This window comes from Pteronotus mesoamericanus, unplaced genomic scaffold (genome assembly GCF_021234165.1).
Source record: "Pteronotus mesoamericanus isolate MK-2021 breed Mesoamerican mustached bat unplaced genomic scaffold, CSHL_Meso_final scaffold_167, whole genome shotgun sequence".
Taxonomy (NCBI): Eukaryota; Metazoa; Chordata; class Mammalia; order Chiroptera; family Mormoopidae; genus Pteronotus; species Pteronotus mesoamericanus.
In genome coordinates, this window is record NW_026555308.1 from 30,121,655 (window position 1) to 30,140,949 (window position 19,295).

The window sequence follows — 19,295 nt, forward strand, 5'->3', positions numbered from 1 at the left end:
CAAATTATAAGATAAAATGCAGCAATAATTTACTCCAATAATTTTTATGGAAGAGATCAAAAGTATTGACTTTTAAAATAATGTCTCCACTAATATCCTAAATTCATTTTGATCCTCTTCCTAATCATTAGTACTAAGGAAGGAATTTTAGGATAATATTTAAAAGTTAATTAAAAACAGGGTAAGCATTCATGTCAGTCAAGCGTGACCTCTGCTCTACAAGGCATTTAAATGCATGTCACCTTGACCTGTAACACAGCAATGTAAAAAATTTTGGTCAATATAAATCAAATGTACACTAATTTATTCAGCAGGTTTCCTGATATCTGAATCAACATTAGAAATCTAACCAGTATTTGTTATTCTGTTATTGACAAAAGGAAGCATATTTAAATGATAACAAGTACTCATGGGTGTCATTTGGAAGTTAAATTGTTCCCCAAGGACAACCTCCATAAACGTCTACATTTAAAGGTCATTTACCACCAAATTATGAACAACTGTTGCATTTATTAGCACAGGTTCAATAGTTTGGAAGCTGCAGCCATCAATTTTTTACTGACAATGAGATCTAATTGTTCACTAATAATAAACAAGGAAAACAGACCTTTTCTGTCAACTTTTATTCCCTGCACTATGATCACTTTTTAAAAATGGAGACACAAACTTTCTGTAAGTGTGCATGCAAAGGAAAAAAATCTTCCAACTGCAGGAAGGGCTAAACATAGTTTAAAATAAATAACAGAAAAAATATAAAAGCTTGTTTGTATGTACTCTTCATCCAAACAAAAAAAAAAGTTGAAAAACACTACCATGTTTATTTATGAATAAAATGTATATTTAACTTCTAGAAGGAAGTGTAATGGTTGATATTACCAAGGGGTGCCCAGATATTTGATGACACATTCTGGGTGTTTCTATGAAGGTATTTTTTTTTTGTTTGAAATTAATATCTAAACCTGCAGGCTGAGTAAAGCAGATTGCCCCCTCATAATAGTGTGTCCTTTTTTGGATTTTGGAGGCAACATATTCCGGGTGTGTTACTCCAGCCGCTTTCCTGAGTGACCTGAGAAGCTGCTAGTTTTGAGTCGGGCCCAGAACAAGAGAAGGCTCCGCAACAGGCCCAGGCCAAGCTGCTCTGCCACCAGGACCAGCAGATCACTCGATGGTGCTTGAAGTGGCAGCACCAGACAGGGATGCTGTTGGGAGCCCTTGGCAGACGCTATGAGTGAACCGGACTGCAGGTCCTTCCGGCGTGGGAGCAAAGCTGGTCACCCTGTGTGGAGAGCTATGGTCCTTTTGAGAAACAGCTCTTGGCCTGCTACTGAAAACTTGGAGATTAAGTATGATTTAAAAGGAGATGTGTATGGTTGCCAAGCAGACAAGGGTTTGTTTGTTTTTTTGTGATGGTTCATTTTATGTGTCAGTTCAATTGGGGCACAGGATACCCAGGTATTTGGTCAAACATTTCAAATTAAGCATGTCCAAATATAAGACTTCTGGTTTTCCCTGCAAAATCCACCCTACCCAAATTCTTTCACATTTAAGTAAACAGTGCCACCATTCTTCCATTTGCTCAAGCTAAAAACCTTGCAGACACATTGCTCCTCATTTTATTCAAACCCCAAATCCAATCCATCAGTGATTCCTCCTGGTTTTCTGACCAAAATCTATTCACAGTCCAACAATCTTCCACCATGTTTACTCAGAGAACCACTCTAAGCATCATCATCTTTTACCTGGGGTATCACAATAGCTTCCTAACTAAGCTCTCTGCCTATACCCAACCCTCTGTCAGTTAACTGTCCACATCAAAATGAGCCTTATCCTTTCAAAACATAGCTCATATAACTGACAGGTATAGGCAGGTATAGGGCATCTGTATTCTTTGCAACTGCAACCTCAGCATCTAAAGTGCCTCCCGTGGTTGGCGACCAATAAAGACTTACTGAATCACATCGCTCCTCTGCTTCTCCCTCGTCAGAGTGAAAGCCTTATCACTTCCTCCCAGGCCCGCTGGCTAAGCCCTGCCCACCCGCCACTCCACCTCACATGATCTGCCCCACTGTGCTATTGAGAAATAGAGTGAGGAAATAAAACAGAGTCACTGCGGTCAAGCTGCTAAATTAACTTCAGGTGGGCTGAGGCATGAGGAAACGATGACTCTTGTTTTAACCAACTCTGGGAATGTACACTTTTGAACTTCCAGTCCTGTGTCAATACCTGGCATAGTGTGCTGTGTATTAATGCCTGGACATACATCAAGCCAAGCCTTCAGCAACCATCTCTATGATGTCAAGAAGAAAATGTTCCATTGTCTAGACCACTGGGCATCTGATGAATATTGCCTTGGGACCGATCCAGGGGCCAAGAATGCAGAACTGATCCTTCTCAAGAATGTACTCTTTCCTATAAAACTCTCAGACTTGTCTTTCTCCTTTAGAACACTCTGGGTATTGCCTCCTAGTGTCTCTGGTTTGCAAAACTTAAGACCTCTGGATAAATAATTGTCATTTATTTTCTAGCAAAGACTCTTGACTATGTTGGGGTTCATTTGACATTACCTATGGCCTCATCTTCAGTCTCTATTCTCTGACTTCAGTCCAACCCCACTGGACTCCTTTCTGTATCTAAAACATACTGGGCACATTCCCATCTCACCCGCTTTGTTCCCTCTGCCTCATACAGTTTTCCCCCTAAATAACCTCTCAACTCACCACCTCACCTCCTGCAGGTCTCTGTTCTCACGTCACGTTCCCAGGAAGGGCTTCTCTGATGGCCCCTCCGCACTCCTTATCCCCTACCCCTTGTTTTACTCATTTTACTCAGTAGCACTTACCACTATCAAAGGTAATACGTGTGATTTAATTATCATTTTTTTCTGCCCCACCCCCAACCATCTGACTAGCTTCTAGAGAAGATTTTTGACCACCTCTCTTTGAGGATAAAGGCTTTTGATTCTTTTGTTCACTGCCCTATCCCCAACAAACAGATTATTTAGTGCCTGCCACTTAGTAGGTAGTCAATAACATTTGTTAAGTGAATGACTGGTTTCCATTTTCTCTTGATATTATAAGAATGCTACAGTGAATAACTTTATGTATATATCTTGGTGCATTTGTGGATACAGACCACAAGGTGTAAAGGTTGGGTCAAAGGGTCTGTACTGTATTTAATATATATTTCCAAACTTACCTCCAAAATAGATCTTCCAGGTGACAGTCTCACCCACAGTGTGTTAGAGACCCTGACCCCCCTCATTCCCATTCTCATCAGTACTGGCTTTTTATCAACAGTTTTCATTTTGCCTATGAAATAAAAACCCTTGTTTTCAACTTTGCTTTCTTTAATCAAGAGTAAGATTGACTGTCATTTTATATATGACCATGTGTACCTCTGGTGTCTCCCTCCTCTCAAAAACAAACAAATAAATAACCACTCTAATTACTTTGTAGCTACTTCCAGGACCATATTTTACCTGGCGATCTACAATCTCACTAAACTGCTCAACCTAAACTTCAAACTCCAGTTCCACCCCAAACACCTATCCTTCCTTACTATTATAGTTATTACCCTTTACCATGCTCTTTCTTGGATATGAAATGACCCTCCCTTTCTCAAACTGACAAACTTTCATTCATCCTTCCAAAACAAACTTTCCTGTCAGCTACCCCTGGACCCATAACACCCATACAATGCCTTGGAGAGGGTAAGCACATAATGAATAATCAAAAGAACAAATTTTTGCTTTAGGTAATCCTAAAAATGAGATAAATGTCCAATAGCAAGATGGAGAGAAGGGTGAGGACGTAGAAGAGGAAGATGTTTACAGCTTCTAAAACAATTTCTAAATTGTTAAACTCATCTAAATTCAAAGAACTAGGAAAAACAGTTGGTAAGACTCAATTCACATACTGGTTCTTCCTTAGAAAAAGAACTATAATGTGAAAATCTGAATAGACTACCTTTTAAATAAAAATCAACAAGAATGCATATTTCAAATACTAACCCATCCCCTTAACTCCTCCTCCACCCAACCAATGCAACTAGAAGGGGACACTAGCATACTAGCACACTTCAAATATTGCCAGTTTAGTGATCAGAATTTACCAGCAAACCCCCTGGGATCTACAGAGATACCACTGCTCACCTATCAGCTTGACAGAAATCTAAACACTCAATGGGCAAATTTGCGAGGAAACGTGCACTCTCATAAACTGCTCTGAAAATGCAAAATGCACACTCCCTAAAGAAGGGGATTTGACAATACCTTGAAAAATTAAATATGTATTTACCTTTTGATCCAGTCACCTACTGCTAGGAATCCACTGTAAAGATACATTGCCAAAAATACAAAAACAAGTAGTCACAAGGCTAGTGACTGCAGCCAATAGCAGCAAACAACAGAACTCTAGAAAGGAATGTGGCATCTTTGCGTATGTCCCTGTGTAGTGATCATCAGGATACACTGTCACACAGGCTGTACACAGGATACACAGGGTGACAGGCGTCAACACTGCAGTCCACAGATTGGGCAGTGTCCAGGATCTCTTAAATGGTTCCCGAGTTCTCTGGCGAAAGATCAGTGCTGTATCTGTCAGGCAATATTGACAATCTCATCAAAACTGATATTTCCCCTGTACTTAATTTGGGTTGTTTTGCCTCCTTCTGCCTCATGGTGGTTCTTTAAGGGCTTTGAGCATTGGGGCAGATTCAGAAGGCACCACCTCTAGCTGAGCTTGTCTGTTCTGAAGGGTCGGTTTCATTGTCATCTTCAGACCTTTCCAATCACTGGTTGCTTTGATGACATCATCACTAACCTTTTTTGGAGAGAGATCCAGGGCCAATCTCGGGGGCTAGGGCAGACATGCCACCGGCTTCCCCAGCGGTGCACCTCAGGTAGACTTGGATCTCACTGGGGTCAAACTTCAGCGGCACCATGGAGGCAGCGGGGGTTAGGTGAACCAGATTCAGGTTCACCTGAAGAAAGTTACACCCTAAGCCTCCTCTGGGCCAAAAGCCAAAAGCCAAAAGCAACCGTAACTTTTGAAATGATCATCAATGGGAGAGGAAGAAAATAGGGTGAAAGGGGCATGGACAGAAGCTAGATTTCTGCAGATAAACCTGTTACAGGATATATTATTTTACACAACCTGTAAACAAAATTAATTTTTTTTAAAAAATCCCTAAGAATACAAAATAAAGCAAAGCAGGGAAGTTAGTTAGTGTTATAAGCAGAGAAGAACTAATGCAAGTAATTTTAAAACACAGTCATCTGCATACTCTTAGTGGGACAGATCTAAGAACAAAGAATTTGTTAAAAAATATTTTAAGTTGTGTTCAGTAATCATGTTGTTGACAGCAGTACTGGTATTATAATGAAGACACACTGGGACTTCTGGCCAAGGTGGTAGTGGAGGCAGACATAACTCATCTCTTTGCACAACCACATCAAAATTACAACTAAAATATAGAATACCATCATTCACAACTGTCAGAAATAGAGTTGAATGGAATTCTGATAACCATGAAATTAAAGAAACCACCTATGTCCAGACTGGTAGGAGGGGTCCAGATGCAGAATAGGCTGGCCCTCACCCATGTGTGGTGGATAAAAATCCTGGAGGGATATCTCAGGAGCAATGAGTCCCAGCCCCCAGACCAGGACCCCCAGACCAGAGTTCCAGTGCCAGGAAGATAAATCCCCACAACTTCTGTCTGCACAAACCAGCGGGGATTGAGTCAGTGGAAAAACTGCTGGACCCCCATTCAATTCCTCTTAAAGAACCCACACACGGACTCACCCAGTCAGACTCACTCCCTCTGAGCTACGGCACCAGCATAGTGGCTTGAAAGGCACCAGTGACATACAGGGAGAAACTGAAGTGTCTGGCATCAAGGCAAGGAGAGGCCATTGTACCTGTTCTGAACCCTCCCCCCACTGAACTGGCAAGCTGGTACCATATCTGAGACGCCATCCACTTGGCTAACAGTGTTTGACCCACCTTGAAGATCCCTGGGGGCTCTGCCCCAACCAATTTATGGGCCCACCCAAGCTGCTTTTCCATATGAATGGCTGGTCTTGGCTCAGCTTCACTACTTCCTAAATCCTATCAAACAAGCAATTACTGGCTTCAGTGAGCCCCAGGCCGCAGACTAGCAGCAGCCAGCCTAGATTCACAGCTTGGCTTCAGCTGGGAATCTTCAAGACCAGCATGGGTAGCAGCCTTCTCAGATTGTTTTACTGCTCAGGCAGGGAGCCCCAGGCAAAACACAGGTGGGGTCTGACCTTGGCCTGCACCACCCAGGGCCAGCACTTCCAGTGGACAACTACAGACCATGTCAGAGCACCACCACCCTGCCCCTGCACAGCTGATCCTCCACGGAGAGTGGAGGTTGGTGGTCACTGGTCACAGCCAGTCCTTGCCACTGACTGGCCTGGGTAAATCCCTCCCATTGATCTGCCAACAGCAACTAAGGCTCAACTACAACAGGAAGGTGTACTCAGCCCACACGAAGGGCACACCTCAAGTACTCCTCAAGTACCCAGATTGGGTGACAGGGGAAGCTATACCACTGGACCTATAGGACCCCTACTACATTAGGCCACACTACCAAGACATAGAGTCAAAGCAGCTCTACCTAGTACATAGAAACAAACTCAGGGAGGCTGCTAAAATGAGGAGACAAAGAAACATGGCCTAAATGAAAGAATAAATCAAAACTCCAGAAAAGAGAGGGAAATGAAATGGAGATAAGCAATCTAACAGATGCAGAGTGAAAACGCTAGTTATAAGGATGCTCAAGGAACTTAGTGAGGACCTCAATAGCATAAACAAGACCCAGACAGAAATGAAGAATACACTAATTGAAATTTAAAAAAAAAAACAATTTATGGGGAAACAACAGTAGACTGGAGTAAGTTGAGAATCAAATCAATGATTTGGAATACAAGGAAGCATAAAACAACAAATCAGAACAAGAAGAAAAAAGAATCCAAAAAACTGAGGACAGTATAAGCAGCCTCTGGGACAACTTCAAGAGGTCCAATGTTTGCATCATAGAGGTGCCAGAAAGAGAAGAGAAAGAGCAAGAAATTGGAAATCTATTTGAAAAAATAATGAAAGAAGACTTCCCTAACTTGGTGATGCAAATAGACATGCAAGTCCAGGAAGCACACAGAGTCCTAAACAAGATGGATACAAAGAGGCCCACCCCAAAACACATTATAATTAAAAGCCCAAAGTTTAAAGATAAAGAATCTTAAAAGCAGCAAGAGAAAAGAAGTTAGTTACCTACAGGGGAGTTCCCATAAGACTGTCAGCTGATTTCTCAAAAGAAACTTGGCAGGCTAGAAGGGAGTGGCAAGAAATATTCAAAGTCATGAAAAGCAGGGACCTACAGCCAAGATTACTCTATCCAGCAAAACTATCATTAAGAATAGAAGGGCAAATAAAGAACTTTCCAGACAGGAAAAAACTAAAGGAGTTCATCATCACCAAGCTGCTATTATATGAAATGTTAACGGGACTTATTGAAGAAAAAGAAGATCAAAACTAGGAACAACAAAATGGCAAAAAATACATATCTATCCCCAATTGAATCTCAAAAACAAACTAAGCAAACAAGAAGGAGAGAGACAGAATCATGGATATGGAGAATGTTTTGATGGTTGCCAGATGGGAGGGGGTGACATAGAATGGGTGAGGAGGTGAGGGGATTAAGAAGTTCAAATAGGTAGTTACAGAATAGCCATGGGGACGTAAAGAACAGAATAGGAAATGGAGCAGCCAAAGAACTTATACATATGACCCATGGACATGAACAAGGGTGGAGGGATTGTCTGAAGGAGTGGGGGTGCTGGGTGGAGGGGGGCAAAGGGGGAAAAGTCAGTACAACTGTAATAGCATAACCAATAAAATATAATTAAAAAATACACACACTCCCTTATTAGCATATTGAGGAACCAATATTCCCAAAATTAAACTATATTATACAAAAAAAAGAAACTGATGTGTATAATGTGAGATGAAATAAATTACTAATCATGTGATATTCTAATTTTATCAATCTCAGCATCTAAAGTCCAGAGATTTTTTTAAAAAAGATTTTATTTATTTAATTTTAGAGAAGGGAAGGGAAGTAGAGAGGGAGGGAGACATCAGAGTGTGATTGTCTCTCGTAAGCCTGCCTCCTACTGGGGACCTGGCCCACAACCAGTCATGTGCCCTGACTGGGAATTGAGCCAGCAACCCTCTGGTTCGCGGGCCAGCACTCAATCCACTGAGCCACACCACCCAGGGCAAGAAGTCAAGAGATTTTTTTAGTATAGGAAAAAGAAGACAAAGTTGAAGACAGAAAAAACTAAGAAAAAAAATTCATTGCCCTGAATTTACTACATATTTTGTCTATGGCCATAGCACCTTGAATGCGCCTGATCTCATCTGAATTTACTACATATTTTATTTTTTAAGAATCCCTAGCTTTGACCACTGAAAAGATCTTGAAACTTCTACAAACCCAGCATCAGTATATAATCCTTGTACCCATAGCTTGGACTCTAAATATCATTTTCCACCAAGAGCAACCAGAGATCTTTAGAGAAGAAGCAAATTCCAGAACTGGGGAAAAAAGGTAAAAGATGTATGGAGGATATCTTGTGACAGTGGAAAGCAAGTAAGGTATCGACGACCCCTAAAGTTGTGTCAAGAGCACAGCAGCCAACTTGACAAAGCTGTACCTGAAAGAACCCAGAAATGATGCAAAATACATATAAGAATGATAAACACAAAGCACTGAAGTACATCACATATGCTAATATCCACACATTCATAACAATACTAATTTTTTTAAGACTCTATGATCACTTTTAGGTTGTGATCTTCAGAGGCAACGAACTCATTATTTTGAAAGCTAAATGAAAGAATCAAGCATTTACCCTACCTTTTTAAAAAAGATATAAAACCTACACCTCAGAGTAACTAATTTATGACACAAAGTTTCCCTTGATACATGTATCCAAGCCAATAAATGAAAGCAAAATTATTCAATATCAATATTTATTAACAACTAATGAGTTAATAGATCTAGGCAATGTTCTTCAATGGCTGGCTCCTAGCATCACAAATCAAATCAGAAAATAATTAAGCCTCTACCTTTTTACAGTATAAGGAACAGAAGAATGTGGTAATAATGTCTTAAAGACGCAATCAGCAAAATCCAGTGTGGGAGAGTCTATGGGGACAAATGTCACAGTTTACCCAACAGAATAACCATAATAGAAAAATAACGATAGAGAGATGGAAAAAGAACCTATAAATTAAAAAGACTAAAGAGCTCTGGCCAGTGTGTCTTGGTTGGTTGGAGCATTATCCAGTAAACCAAAAGGCCACGGGTTGATACCTGGTCATGGCACATGCCTAGGTTGCAGGTATGGACCCCAGTCAGAATGTGTGCAACAAGCAACCAGCCAATGTTTTCCTCTCACATCAATGTTTCCCTCCCTCTCTCCTTCCCTTCCCCTTCTCTAAAATCAATAAGCATGTCCTTGAGTTAGAATAAAAATAAACAAACAAACAAATAAATAGCCCTACCTGATGTGGCTTAGTGAATTGAGCGCTGGCAGCCTGTGAACCAAGGGGTGGCCAGTTCCATTCCCAGTGCGGGGCACAGGCCTGGGTTGCAGGCCAGGTCCCCAGCAGGGGGCAAGCGAAATGCAACCACACATTGATGTTTCTATCTCTCTCTTTCTCCATCCCTTCCCCTCTCTAAAAATAAATAAATAAAATCTTTAAAAATAAATAAATAAATGATTTTTAAAAAGACTACGGAGACAGATTAAGCAATCTCTATATGGATCTAGTTTCAATCCCAATTCAAACAAACTGCATTTTTAAAAAAGGACACGCATGGGAAAATTAAGGAAATGTAAAAATGAGTCGATATTTATGAATTATTGCTTATTTTTAAGTGTCTGATGGTATTGTAATTATACTTTAAAAAGGAAACCTTTGTCTTTTAACCATACAAACTAAAAATATTTAGACAGGTCTGAGATTTGCTTCCTAACAAAATGGGGGAGGACCTGCAAGGAGTGGTGGGAAAGAGTAGGAAACAAAATTGGCCATAAGTTTATCATTTTTAAAGCTGAGCAAAGGTCTCATTATTCTCTCCACTGCTAAATATGTTAAAGCTTTTCATAATAAACAAGTTACTTTTAAAAGGGAGAAGGAACAAGACAATATTGAAAATTAAACAGACAAGACACAGAAAGCAAACCAGCAAGAAGTTCCATTAAAAATCTGACCAAGGATCTGGAAAACCAGCATAAGAACGTAAGATATGAGCCGGGCCGTTCCTTTGCATTGGAACGCAACGGGGGATGGAAGGGAACGGAGAAGGTGAAGCATGTTTCTCTATGCCCCCGACAGTACTGTATACTAATCATGTATGTGAGTATATTAGCCTTTATAATCTGGATGGGAAAAAAACATAACATATGTAGTAAATAAGGCTAAAAATCTGAACCTGAATTGATACACACAATTTGAAAATTGTAATAAGATCAGTTAGTGATAGGTAATTGTTACATCTGAAATACTTCAAAATTTTTGTGAAGAGTTTATTTTATATAACGTAAGTATTTCTGGACTTCTGTTTACATTATTCATTCACATTAATGCAGTCCCTACTCAAAATAATAGGACACAATCTAGAACATAGCTAGAGACACCATTCCTTGCACTTAGCAAGGATAATCTTATTTGATACTCAAACCACCCCATAAGGCAGGTATAGGTTCTCTCCCCTTCTACAAATGAGGGAAATAAGATACAGGGAAATTAAGGAGCTTGCCCAAAGGCAGACTTTGGGTCCAAAGCCGGGAGCAAGATTTGAGTGCTGACAGCAGGTGTTTACAGCCTGTACCTTTCACCTGAGGCTGTGCCAGCTTCCTCCATAAACTGGAGGAACATTATAAATGGGCTTTTGCCAACTGGAAGAACGTACCCAGGAAGCATCTGAAATGAACAATATTTGATGTGATCTGTAAAGCTTCATTTCTAATAACATACTTGCCTCATTTTTGAGACCATGTGCTATTGTACAGTTTAGACTACTAACTCAGTATCACATCAAAGCAGAGGAAACAATGCCATGTGGCATCCTGGATCAGATCCTGGAACAGAATAAGGGCATTAGCGGAAAAAGTGGTGAAGTCCAAGAAAAGTTTGAAGTTTAGTTAATTGTAATGTATCAGTGTTAGTTTTCTTGTTTTGACATTACAATGGTAATGCATAATATCAACAATGGGGAAACTGGGTGAGAGGTATATGGGAACTCTCACGACTAACCTTGCAATTTTTCTGCAAATCTAAAATTATTTCAAAATTAAAAGCTTATATTAATAAGTAAACTACAAAGTAAAAACTACTGAGAAAAGACTAAAATTTATTTCTATCTCAATGAATATAAACCTACTTCTGTTTCCAAATTTCTAAGCACCAAACATATTTGCAAAATCAATCCTTGTACGTACAGGGTTCAGCACGAATAATGCCCCCTTTTAATTACAAAACCTTTATAGCAAAATCATAGGCATGTAATTCTATGATATAACAATATCACACTCAAGCACACCATATGACATTTTAGGTAAAATATTCAAATTAAAACTGTAAGTTCTTACACCCACATTAGTACCCTACCAACCATACTCAAGCAGGCGTTACTTCTTCCTGACCCTTGCATTTTGATTTTTAAGGGAATGTAGCCTTCTGTTTGTTAATGTTCAAGAATATTTTCAAACTGTATTTCTTGTCCTTAAGTACCATAAGTAACATATCTTACATATGCTTGATTTAAACACTCAACATGTATTTAATGTTCACTGATCCTGTGTGCCTACCATAAGTTAGGCAATGTGCCAGCTTTGTCCTTGCTACACAAAGGACTCCTTCATCACAGATGATGCATATAATGGGTGACTGAAGGACACTGCTGTGGACATTGTGCTCTCACTGCCCTCCTGACCTTCTCCCACTATGGCGTCTACAGAGTTAGGTGACAGGAATGACTGACCTCATTCCCAGCCCCCGATGGCCTCTATTTTAACTTTCTCTGGTTAACCTACCCTTGCCATGATGATTGGTTTAGGTAGCCCTGGCCTCAGCCAACCGGCACCCAGGATTCCCCTGGCAACAGGAGTAGTTGAGAAACCACCTGTGGATAATGAGATATAAGGAAGATGTATCTGTTCGGAGCTTCTGGGGGAAAAAAAATGGCCTCATCTTCTCTTCCTCTAGATCAGCAGTCCCCAAATTTTTTGGCACCAGGGACCAGTTTCGTGGAAGACAATTTTTCCATGGACCAGGGGTATGGGGAATGGTTTTGGGATGATTTAAACACATTACACTTATTGTGCACTTTATTTCTATACAACTTACCACATCCTAGGGGTAGCTTGTAGGCTTACCAAAACTGTGACTGAGACAAGTGCTCAGTGCAAGAAAGAGGCACAGATGGAAGTGGTAAATAAAACAATGGGTGGGCCACATGCAGACTGAAGGGTAAGATTCTGACTTAAAGCCAGCCACCAGATGCAACTGTACAATTGAAGTACATCAATTCACTGCCACTATACAGCCTGCCACCAGATGCAGCTTAATTGTCACTTGCCACTCACTGGTAGGGTTTTGATGAGTCTGCAAGCAATTGATTTATTACAGTCTCTGTGCAGGCAAACCGTTCTGCTGATGATAATCTGCATTTGCAGCTGCTTCCCAGCGCTAGCATTACCGCCTCAGCTCCACCTCAGATCATCAGGCAGTAGGTTCTCATGAGGAGCTCTGTCTCCCTGACTCTATCTTGTTCAAGCCTGAGTTGTTCCCATGACCTTCAGGCTAATAGCTCTTGCTTTAGACATGCTAATCATTAGAAAAATTCTGTTTGGGGCTTGAGTTCTTATAAAAACAGTCCCTCTCATTTTCCCTTCCATTCATATAAAAGAAGCCTGGACTCTGTACTTTCTTAAAATGGATTTTAGGATTAGGTCTCCCACCTTCTTGGTCAATAAACCTTTCCCTACTCCAGGCTCTGGCATTTTGAGTTTTAGCCTTCTGAAGCATCTGGCACAAGAACTTTGGATGAGTAACAATATAAAAGTGTTTGCTAATTTTTGGTAAAATTTCATTTTGGTTTTGTTTAAGAAGTCATTCCCTGTCAGGTAGCCAGAGTGAAATATTCACAGGTGAAATATCTTGGGTTTGCTTGAAAATATTCCAGAATTTTTTTTAAAAATGGAAGAATGAGAAGTAAATAAAAGTTGTGAAATACTGAAGTTGAGAAATGGGTAAATAGTGGTTCACTCTATTGTTCCATTTTTGTATTTTAATCCATAAAATATGAAAACAATAATGATCCCTGCATATATCTCAATATTATGATCATGTATATATGAATCTGCCTTATGTATTGAAAAGCATGATGCACCAAGTAATCAGTGAGAGTCCAGACCCAAAGAAATACATATTTACCTAAGCACAACACAGTCAGTCACAGAGTTAGAATGGACTTGAACAACCATCTAATGCAGTGTCTTAATTTTTACCAGTAGGAAAAATGATATCTAATATACTCAAATTTTTGTGCTGTTACCTAAGTAGTAACTCTGGTTTTGTTGTTTTTCCCAACAATGTACCTGAAAAATGAAAACACTAGCCTATGCTGGTACCCAGGACCTGCATACCCTTGTGTCTATGGATGGTTCTCCATCCTTACCTAACAAGAGCGCTCAGCCACATCCGGCACCTTTCTTCTGCTCAAGTACCTGCCATATGTCTCTTCTTGCCTGACACTTCTGGGCTTCCTTCTCCCTCTAGATCTATGCTAATCATTCTTTGCTCATGCAAGTTCTAGGTTTTACCTTCAGTTCTCCCTCTTTCCTCACTCCACATGCTCTTCCTGGGAATAACTTCAACTTTTATGCCTTTTCATCTCTTATGCTGAATGGCCCCCTAGAGCCATATTTCCAGCCTTATATATCCTTACATTTATCCTGAACTCCAAAATCAAAGAGCCTCACCTGCCACAAAAAAACAAACAAAAAACAGATGCAATCCACACACCGCGCCCCCTCCCGCCCCGCCGCCATCAGTTCTTCTTGGATCTGATTTGACTTGCACCCATGGGAGTCACCCTGCTGTCTCACATCTGGTCACCTGGTCCTGGGGATTCCTGCAGTCATGTCCTTTCCTTTCTAAGTCACCTTAGTTCAGGCTCCCATCCTCTCCTTTCTGAAGTTTTGCAAACTTCTCTTAAATGATTAATGCTTTATGGTCATCTTTCTAAATGCAAAGTTTGTCATGTTACTTCCTTCCTTAAAACTCTCCCGTGGCTTCCTGCTGTCTGAGGTTGAAGTCCATCCTTTCTTGTAGTTCTCAGAGCTAGTCAGCACCTTCCTGTCAGGAATTACTCTCCTTTTCCGATTTTCTTCTGTTACAACACTCAACCGTTGTTTGCTTATTCCGCAGACTGGTACTGAATTCTCACTACCAGGGAGCCCTGTACTAGGGCACGGCAGCGGGGACTGACACTGTCCTAGCCTCAAGGTACTTACAGCCTAGCAGGGCAAGAGATAGTGAAGAAATAAACTGGGCAGGGGTGGGAGGGAAGCCTGGTGGATAGAGAATGACCTCCCCGTGAAGTAATATTTGAGTTCATCAGTGTTTTGTTACAATATACTCTCCTGCTTCTTTGTAAACTAAAATGATTTAGATGTTGCCCTTGTTTTCGAATAAACTGGTAGTGTGACATCCCTTTGGCCTGAGAGGAGACTCTGCCCTGCACTTCCTCTTTGTAGAATTCACAGTCCCAGCAAAACCAAATCAGAGGCCCTGTCAGCACTCCTAAGCACCCTCTGTCCCCTCCCCCAGCACAGCACCCCAAGGCAGAGCAGAACTGCCCTCTCCCCTCTCAAGGCTCAAAGGACAGAGTGACATCAGTCATCCCGATCCCTCCCTACCCAACCCTTCTCTACCTGCTACAGTACACCAGATTCTAAAAATTCCTTTGAGAGGATGATTTAATGAAAATACAAGGTTCCCAATAGGCTGTCACCAAAAACCAGTAACACGGGGAAGAGGAGAAGTTAAAGTACTTCTCTGCCAAATTAGTAGTAACTGGTGTGGAGCAAGTTGAGTGAACGAGAAGTGAATAAAACAATCCTATCAGACCCAAATTCTTCCCAGGTCTATCCAGGGGGAGGCATTTCTCCCTCTAGCAATGACTGTCGAGTAAAAGATGTCTACATTCATTGGGAAATCAACCACCTACTGTTTACTCATTGAACTTGTAACCCAAAGGTCCCAGGCCTGGTCTCCGCCCTCCCCGCCCACTCCGCTACTGAGAGCGGGGCCCTGTTTTTTATTTCTCACTGCATACGGTTCTAGGTATGGAACAGGTGCTCCATACATTCCTGATTTAGTCATTTTGTAGCACAGAACTGGAAAAAAAAAAACAACTTCGGAAACAATCTAAAAGCAACACATTGTCGTTAATAAAGAGCTGCAAATGACGACTTAAAAAAAATTAGAATGCCCATCTGAATGAAACCTACAGAACTTGGAAGCCCACATCAACCCGCCGCGAAGCCACTTCTGTCTGGGCACAGGGAGCAGCTGTGCCAGAAAGGAACGCAGCCCAGCCCGGCGCCAGGCGCCGCGCGGCGGGAGAATGGCAAGCGCCGCGTCCCCCGGGGCTTCTGTCCCGGCACCGGGAGCTGGGCGGGGAGGGAGAAGGGACGGAAGCAGGACACCTCCGGTGCCCGCAGCCGCGGCGCCGGGGAAGGGGTGGGGGGTGTCCGTTTCCTTGACAACCGCGCCGGGGCGCAGCCCTTCCTTTGGGCCGGGGGAGGGGAGGGAGCGAAGGGACCCCCGAGCTGGGGCGACGGCGGCTTGAGGGTCACCTCTGGGACTGAGCAGCCTCGGGTCCTCATCGCGGGGCGCGCGCCTACCGTGTATCCCCGCTCCAGGTCACTCTCCTCGTAGCGAAAGGACGGGATGTAGACCTCCATGGCCGCGCCAGCCGGCCGGCGGAGGCCGAGCAGGGACGGGCTCGTAGCCGCCGCTCCGCCCCCGGCCCCGCCGCCCCGCCTCCCTTCCCTGCGCCCTTGGGACCCAGCGGCTGCGCGGCGCGGACCCAGGTCTCCAGCGAATCCCGCCGCCCGCGGCACTCTGGAGGGGGGGCGCCGACGCTGGACGCCGAGGCCGGGGAGCGGAGGACGAGGGGCCCTGGTCGCCTGGGTTCCAGGCCTAAAGGGCGGCGGAGGCCAGCTGGGCCCGGAGAAGGCGAGGCCTGAAACCTGTGAGTCTGCAGAAAAGGGGTGTGCGCGTCTCCGCGCCGGGTGTCTGGGCCAGGGCCCCACCCGGGCGATCCCTGCCCTTCGGGCTCAGGCGAACGCAGGTTTGCCATTTGCAAGACACTACCTCGAGCAGGTTGCAAGACCACAAGAACTAGAAGAGCATTGGAGTTCTTGATTTTGTTTTGGTTTGAATTTCTTTTCTTTTTTTAAATTTTTATTTATTTCAGAGAGAGAGGGAGAGAAGCCGACTTGTCGTTCGACTTATTTACGCGTTCACTGGTTGGTTCTTTCGTGTGTCCCGACCACGGATGGAACTCCCAACCTTGGCGTATTGGGACAGCGCTGCAACCAACTGAGCGACCCGGCCAGGGCCGGTTGAATTTTCACTTTAACTCTCCGCTTGCATTAGCAGTGCACCCTCCAATTTTTACCAAAACTTCCCTGTTTCCCTAAAATTACAGGGTGAACGTCTCGTTCTGAGTTAGCCCTCATACCTGGGAATGGTACAGTACAAAGCCTGAAGGTCGTCTGGTCCTGAGACTCCCTTGTGCTGCTTGCTCCGATTCTAAAATGCCGCCTCTAAGTAACTGTATAGGGCCTTTTAACTACAAAACTAAATAGAAGATGCCAAAAGAAAAATAGTATGACCAAATCTGCCCCTAGGGTCAGGACCTAATAACCTGAAAGTATCTAAAAGATGAAGTGTTCCCGTTAAGGAAACTTGATAATCAGGTTACCTATTTAAACTGTGAGTTTCTTCCTTGGCTGAGAGCACGCAGCAGAATACAGATTGGGAGGTGACTCGCGGATCACTGAGAAATGACTTCACCGGTGCAGCTTCTTGAATGTCAGGCAAACAGTTGTACCTAACTCAGGTTGTGCTTGAAGCCAGGAGCCAGTTCAACTAGGGAAACTCTGAAGTTTATGATGAGCCCCCAAGCCATGATAAAGAACAATCAGGCCCTTTGCTTTAAGAAAGTCTGATGTGGACCCTGCAACCCTTTCTACATTAGCCTGATCTGAAGACCCATCCTCCTCGTCCACACACTTGCAATTTCAGGATGTGTCTGCCTCTCAATGCCTCAGCAGCAGCTGTGCCCTGGAAGGCACCTCCTTTCTTCTTTTCTTCTACTGGCCTGAACCTCCCGATGTAACCAAACACCGTATTTTGCTGTGCATAATGTGCACCCACGTTTTTGGCCCAAACTTTCAGGAAAAAAAAAATCTTGTTTCATTTTTAATTCCAATTTTTATTTATTTAGAAACAAAACTGATTATCATATTCCAGGGTATTATTTTGCATATGGATAGCATTATTGCTTTCTAGAGTTACACTTTTAATGCATAAGCATAATAAATAAAAGAATTAAAAACAGATACAGAATTAGTACTGCTGCCAGAGGGGAGGTGTGTGTGTGGGGGGGATAACAGGGGAAAGAAGGGGAAGGTCAAGTCAAGGAACAAGTACAAAGGACCTACGGTCACGGACAATGGGGTGGGGATCGTCTTTAGGCATGTGGGTTAGGCCAGGCAGGGGAGAGAAAAACGGGGACAACTGTAACTGAATTTTTAAAAAACTTAAAAACATTTATATAGATATGCAATTAGTATTACCCATGTATAATGTGCATCCTTATTTTTACCTCAAAAATTTGGGCAAAAAAATGTGCATTACACATGGCAAAATACAGGGTAGCTGTTTGGACTCCATGCTGAGTCCAGAGCCCAGACTGTAGGTTCCCTTAAGCCTCCAGTGGCTATTACACTCTCTTGGTTGTCTTATCTCCTTCACCCACTGGGTTTTGGGGGAAGTATCCTTTAAAAAAAAGTTATTCCCCACTAGGTATATTACCTGGCACATTTTTCTTGAAAACATTTAAATACTCATTTCCACAAAACCAGTGGAATATAGCAGGTATTATACTATGCTATTGCATACCGTGTTTTATTGAAAATTCATACCAAGCCCATGAGGAAGTGCTATGTGCAATAGAACTCACAAGGACTAAGAAGTAGTGTTCTGTTTTTTATTTAAAAAATAATGGTTACTGATGGAAGAAAGCCCCCAATTTCAAGATTGGTCGAAACTGGTTATTAAAGTCCCAGTGGGGAATGTAACCTACAATTATGTAATCATAAAATCCTTGAGCTACAGCTTGCTGGTCAAGCTTTTAAGATGTTTTCTATACCATTCTTCCAGAACAGCCTGCTAGCAGCCTGGCATATATAATTTTGTCTGACATAGTACCTATTTACCAGTTGGATTAAAGAGGCAGAGATGTGTGGGTCCATAAAGATCTGACAGATGGTCCAAATGAAACCTATCTGCCATATTCTCCTAATTGCTGTCTATAATGTTGCCTTACTGAAAATGTACACAAGCTCTCAATACATGGACATGTTCTTGAAGGCCTATCAGCTCAATCATAAGTGGTATTATTATAATTTTAATTATTACAGATGGCATAACTGAGCTCCAGAGAGGGTGAATAATTATGAAACTATTTGCCAATAATTAGAAGAGCTAAATTTCTAACCAGGTTCTGTGAGTAACCAACCACTAAGAAGGAGATAAAAGAATAGCACTGCAGAGAACATGGTAAATGTGTTACCTTGTTTCTACAGATCTTTTAGTCTGACTCGAGAGTCGGTGACAGGCCAGTTAAATATTTCCTTAGAACATTAATAAAAATGCATGGCAGATACAGATTTATGACATTAAAGAGTATCTGTTAATAAATGCAAAAAATTTACATAAGCGAACTAAAGTTCTGCTGGAACCTGGGTACAAAAGTCTTACACTAAAAATACCACGTTAACCTAGTAGTGGGTAGGAATATTTTTCAGCAAATTTAGTGATTAACTCCTTTAAATATCAACTTATATTAGAAATTTTGACCAAAATCTACCTAGAATGTATTATGTATTCAACATTCAA

The 19,295-nt window shown here is 42.1% G+C and overlaps 1 protein-coding gene across 1 annotated transcript in view; it reads right to left on the reverse strand.

Annotated features, from left to right (window-relative positions):
- The window catches only part of SNX24 (sorting nexin 24), a 144,365-nt gene extending 128,213 nt beyond the window's left edge, over positions 1-16,152 (reverse strand). Inside the window, exon 1 of the mRNA XM_054589901.1 lies at positions 16,010-16,152. Within this exon, the coding sequence (XP_054445876.1) occupies positions 16,010-16,069 (60 nt within the window). The 5' untranslated portion in view covers positions 16,070-16,152. The remainder of the gene's footprint in view (positions 1-16,009) is intronic.
- Positions 16,153-19,295: the final 3,143 nt, after the last annotated feature.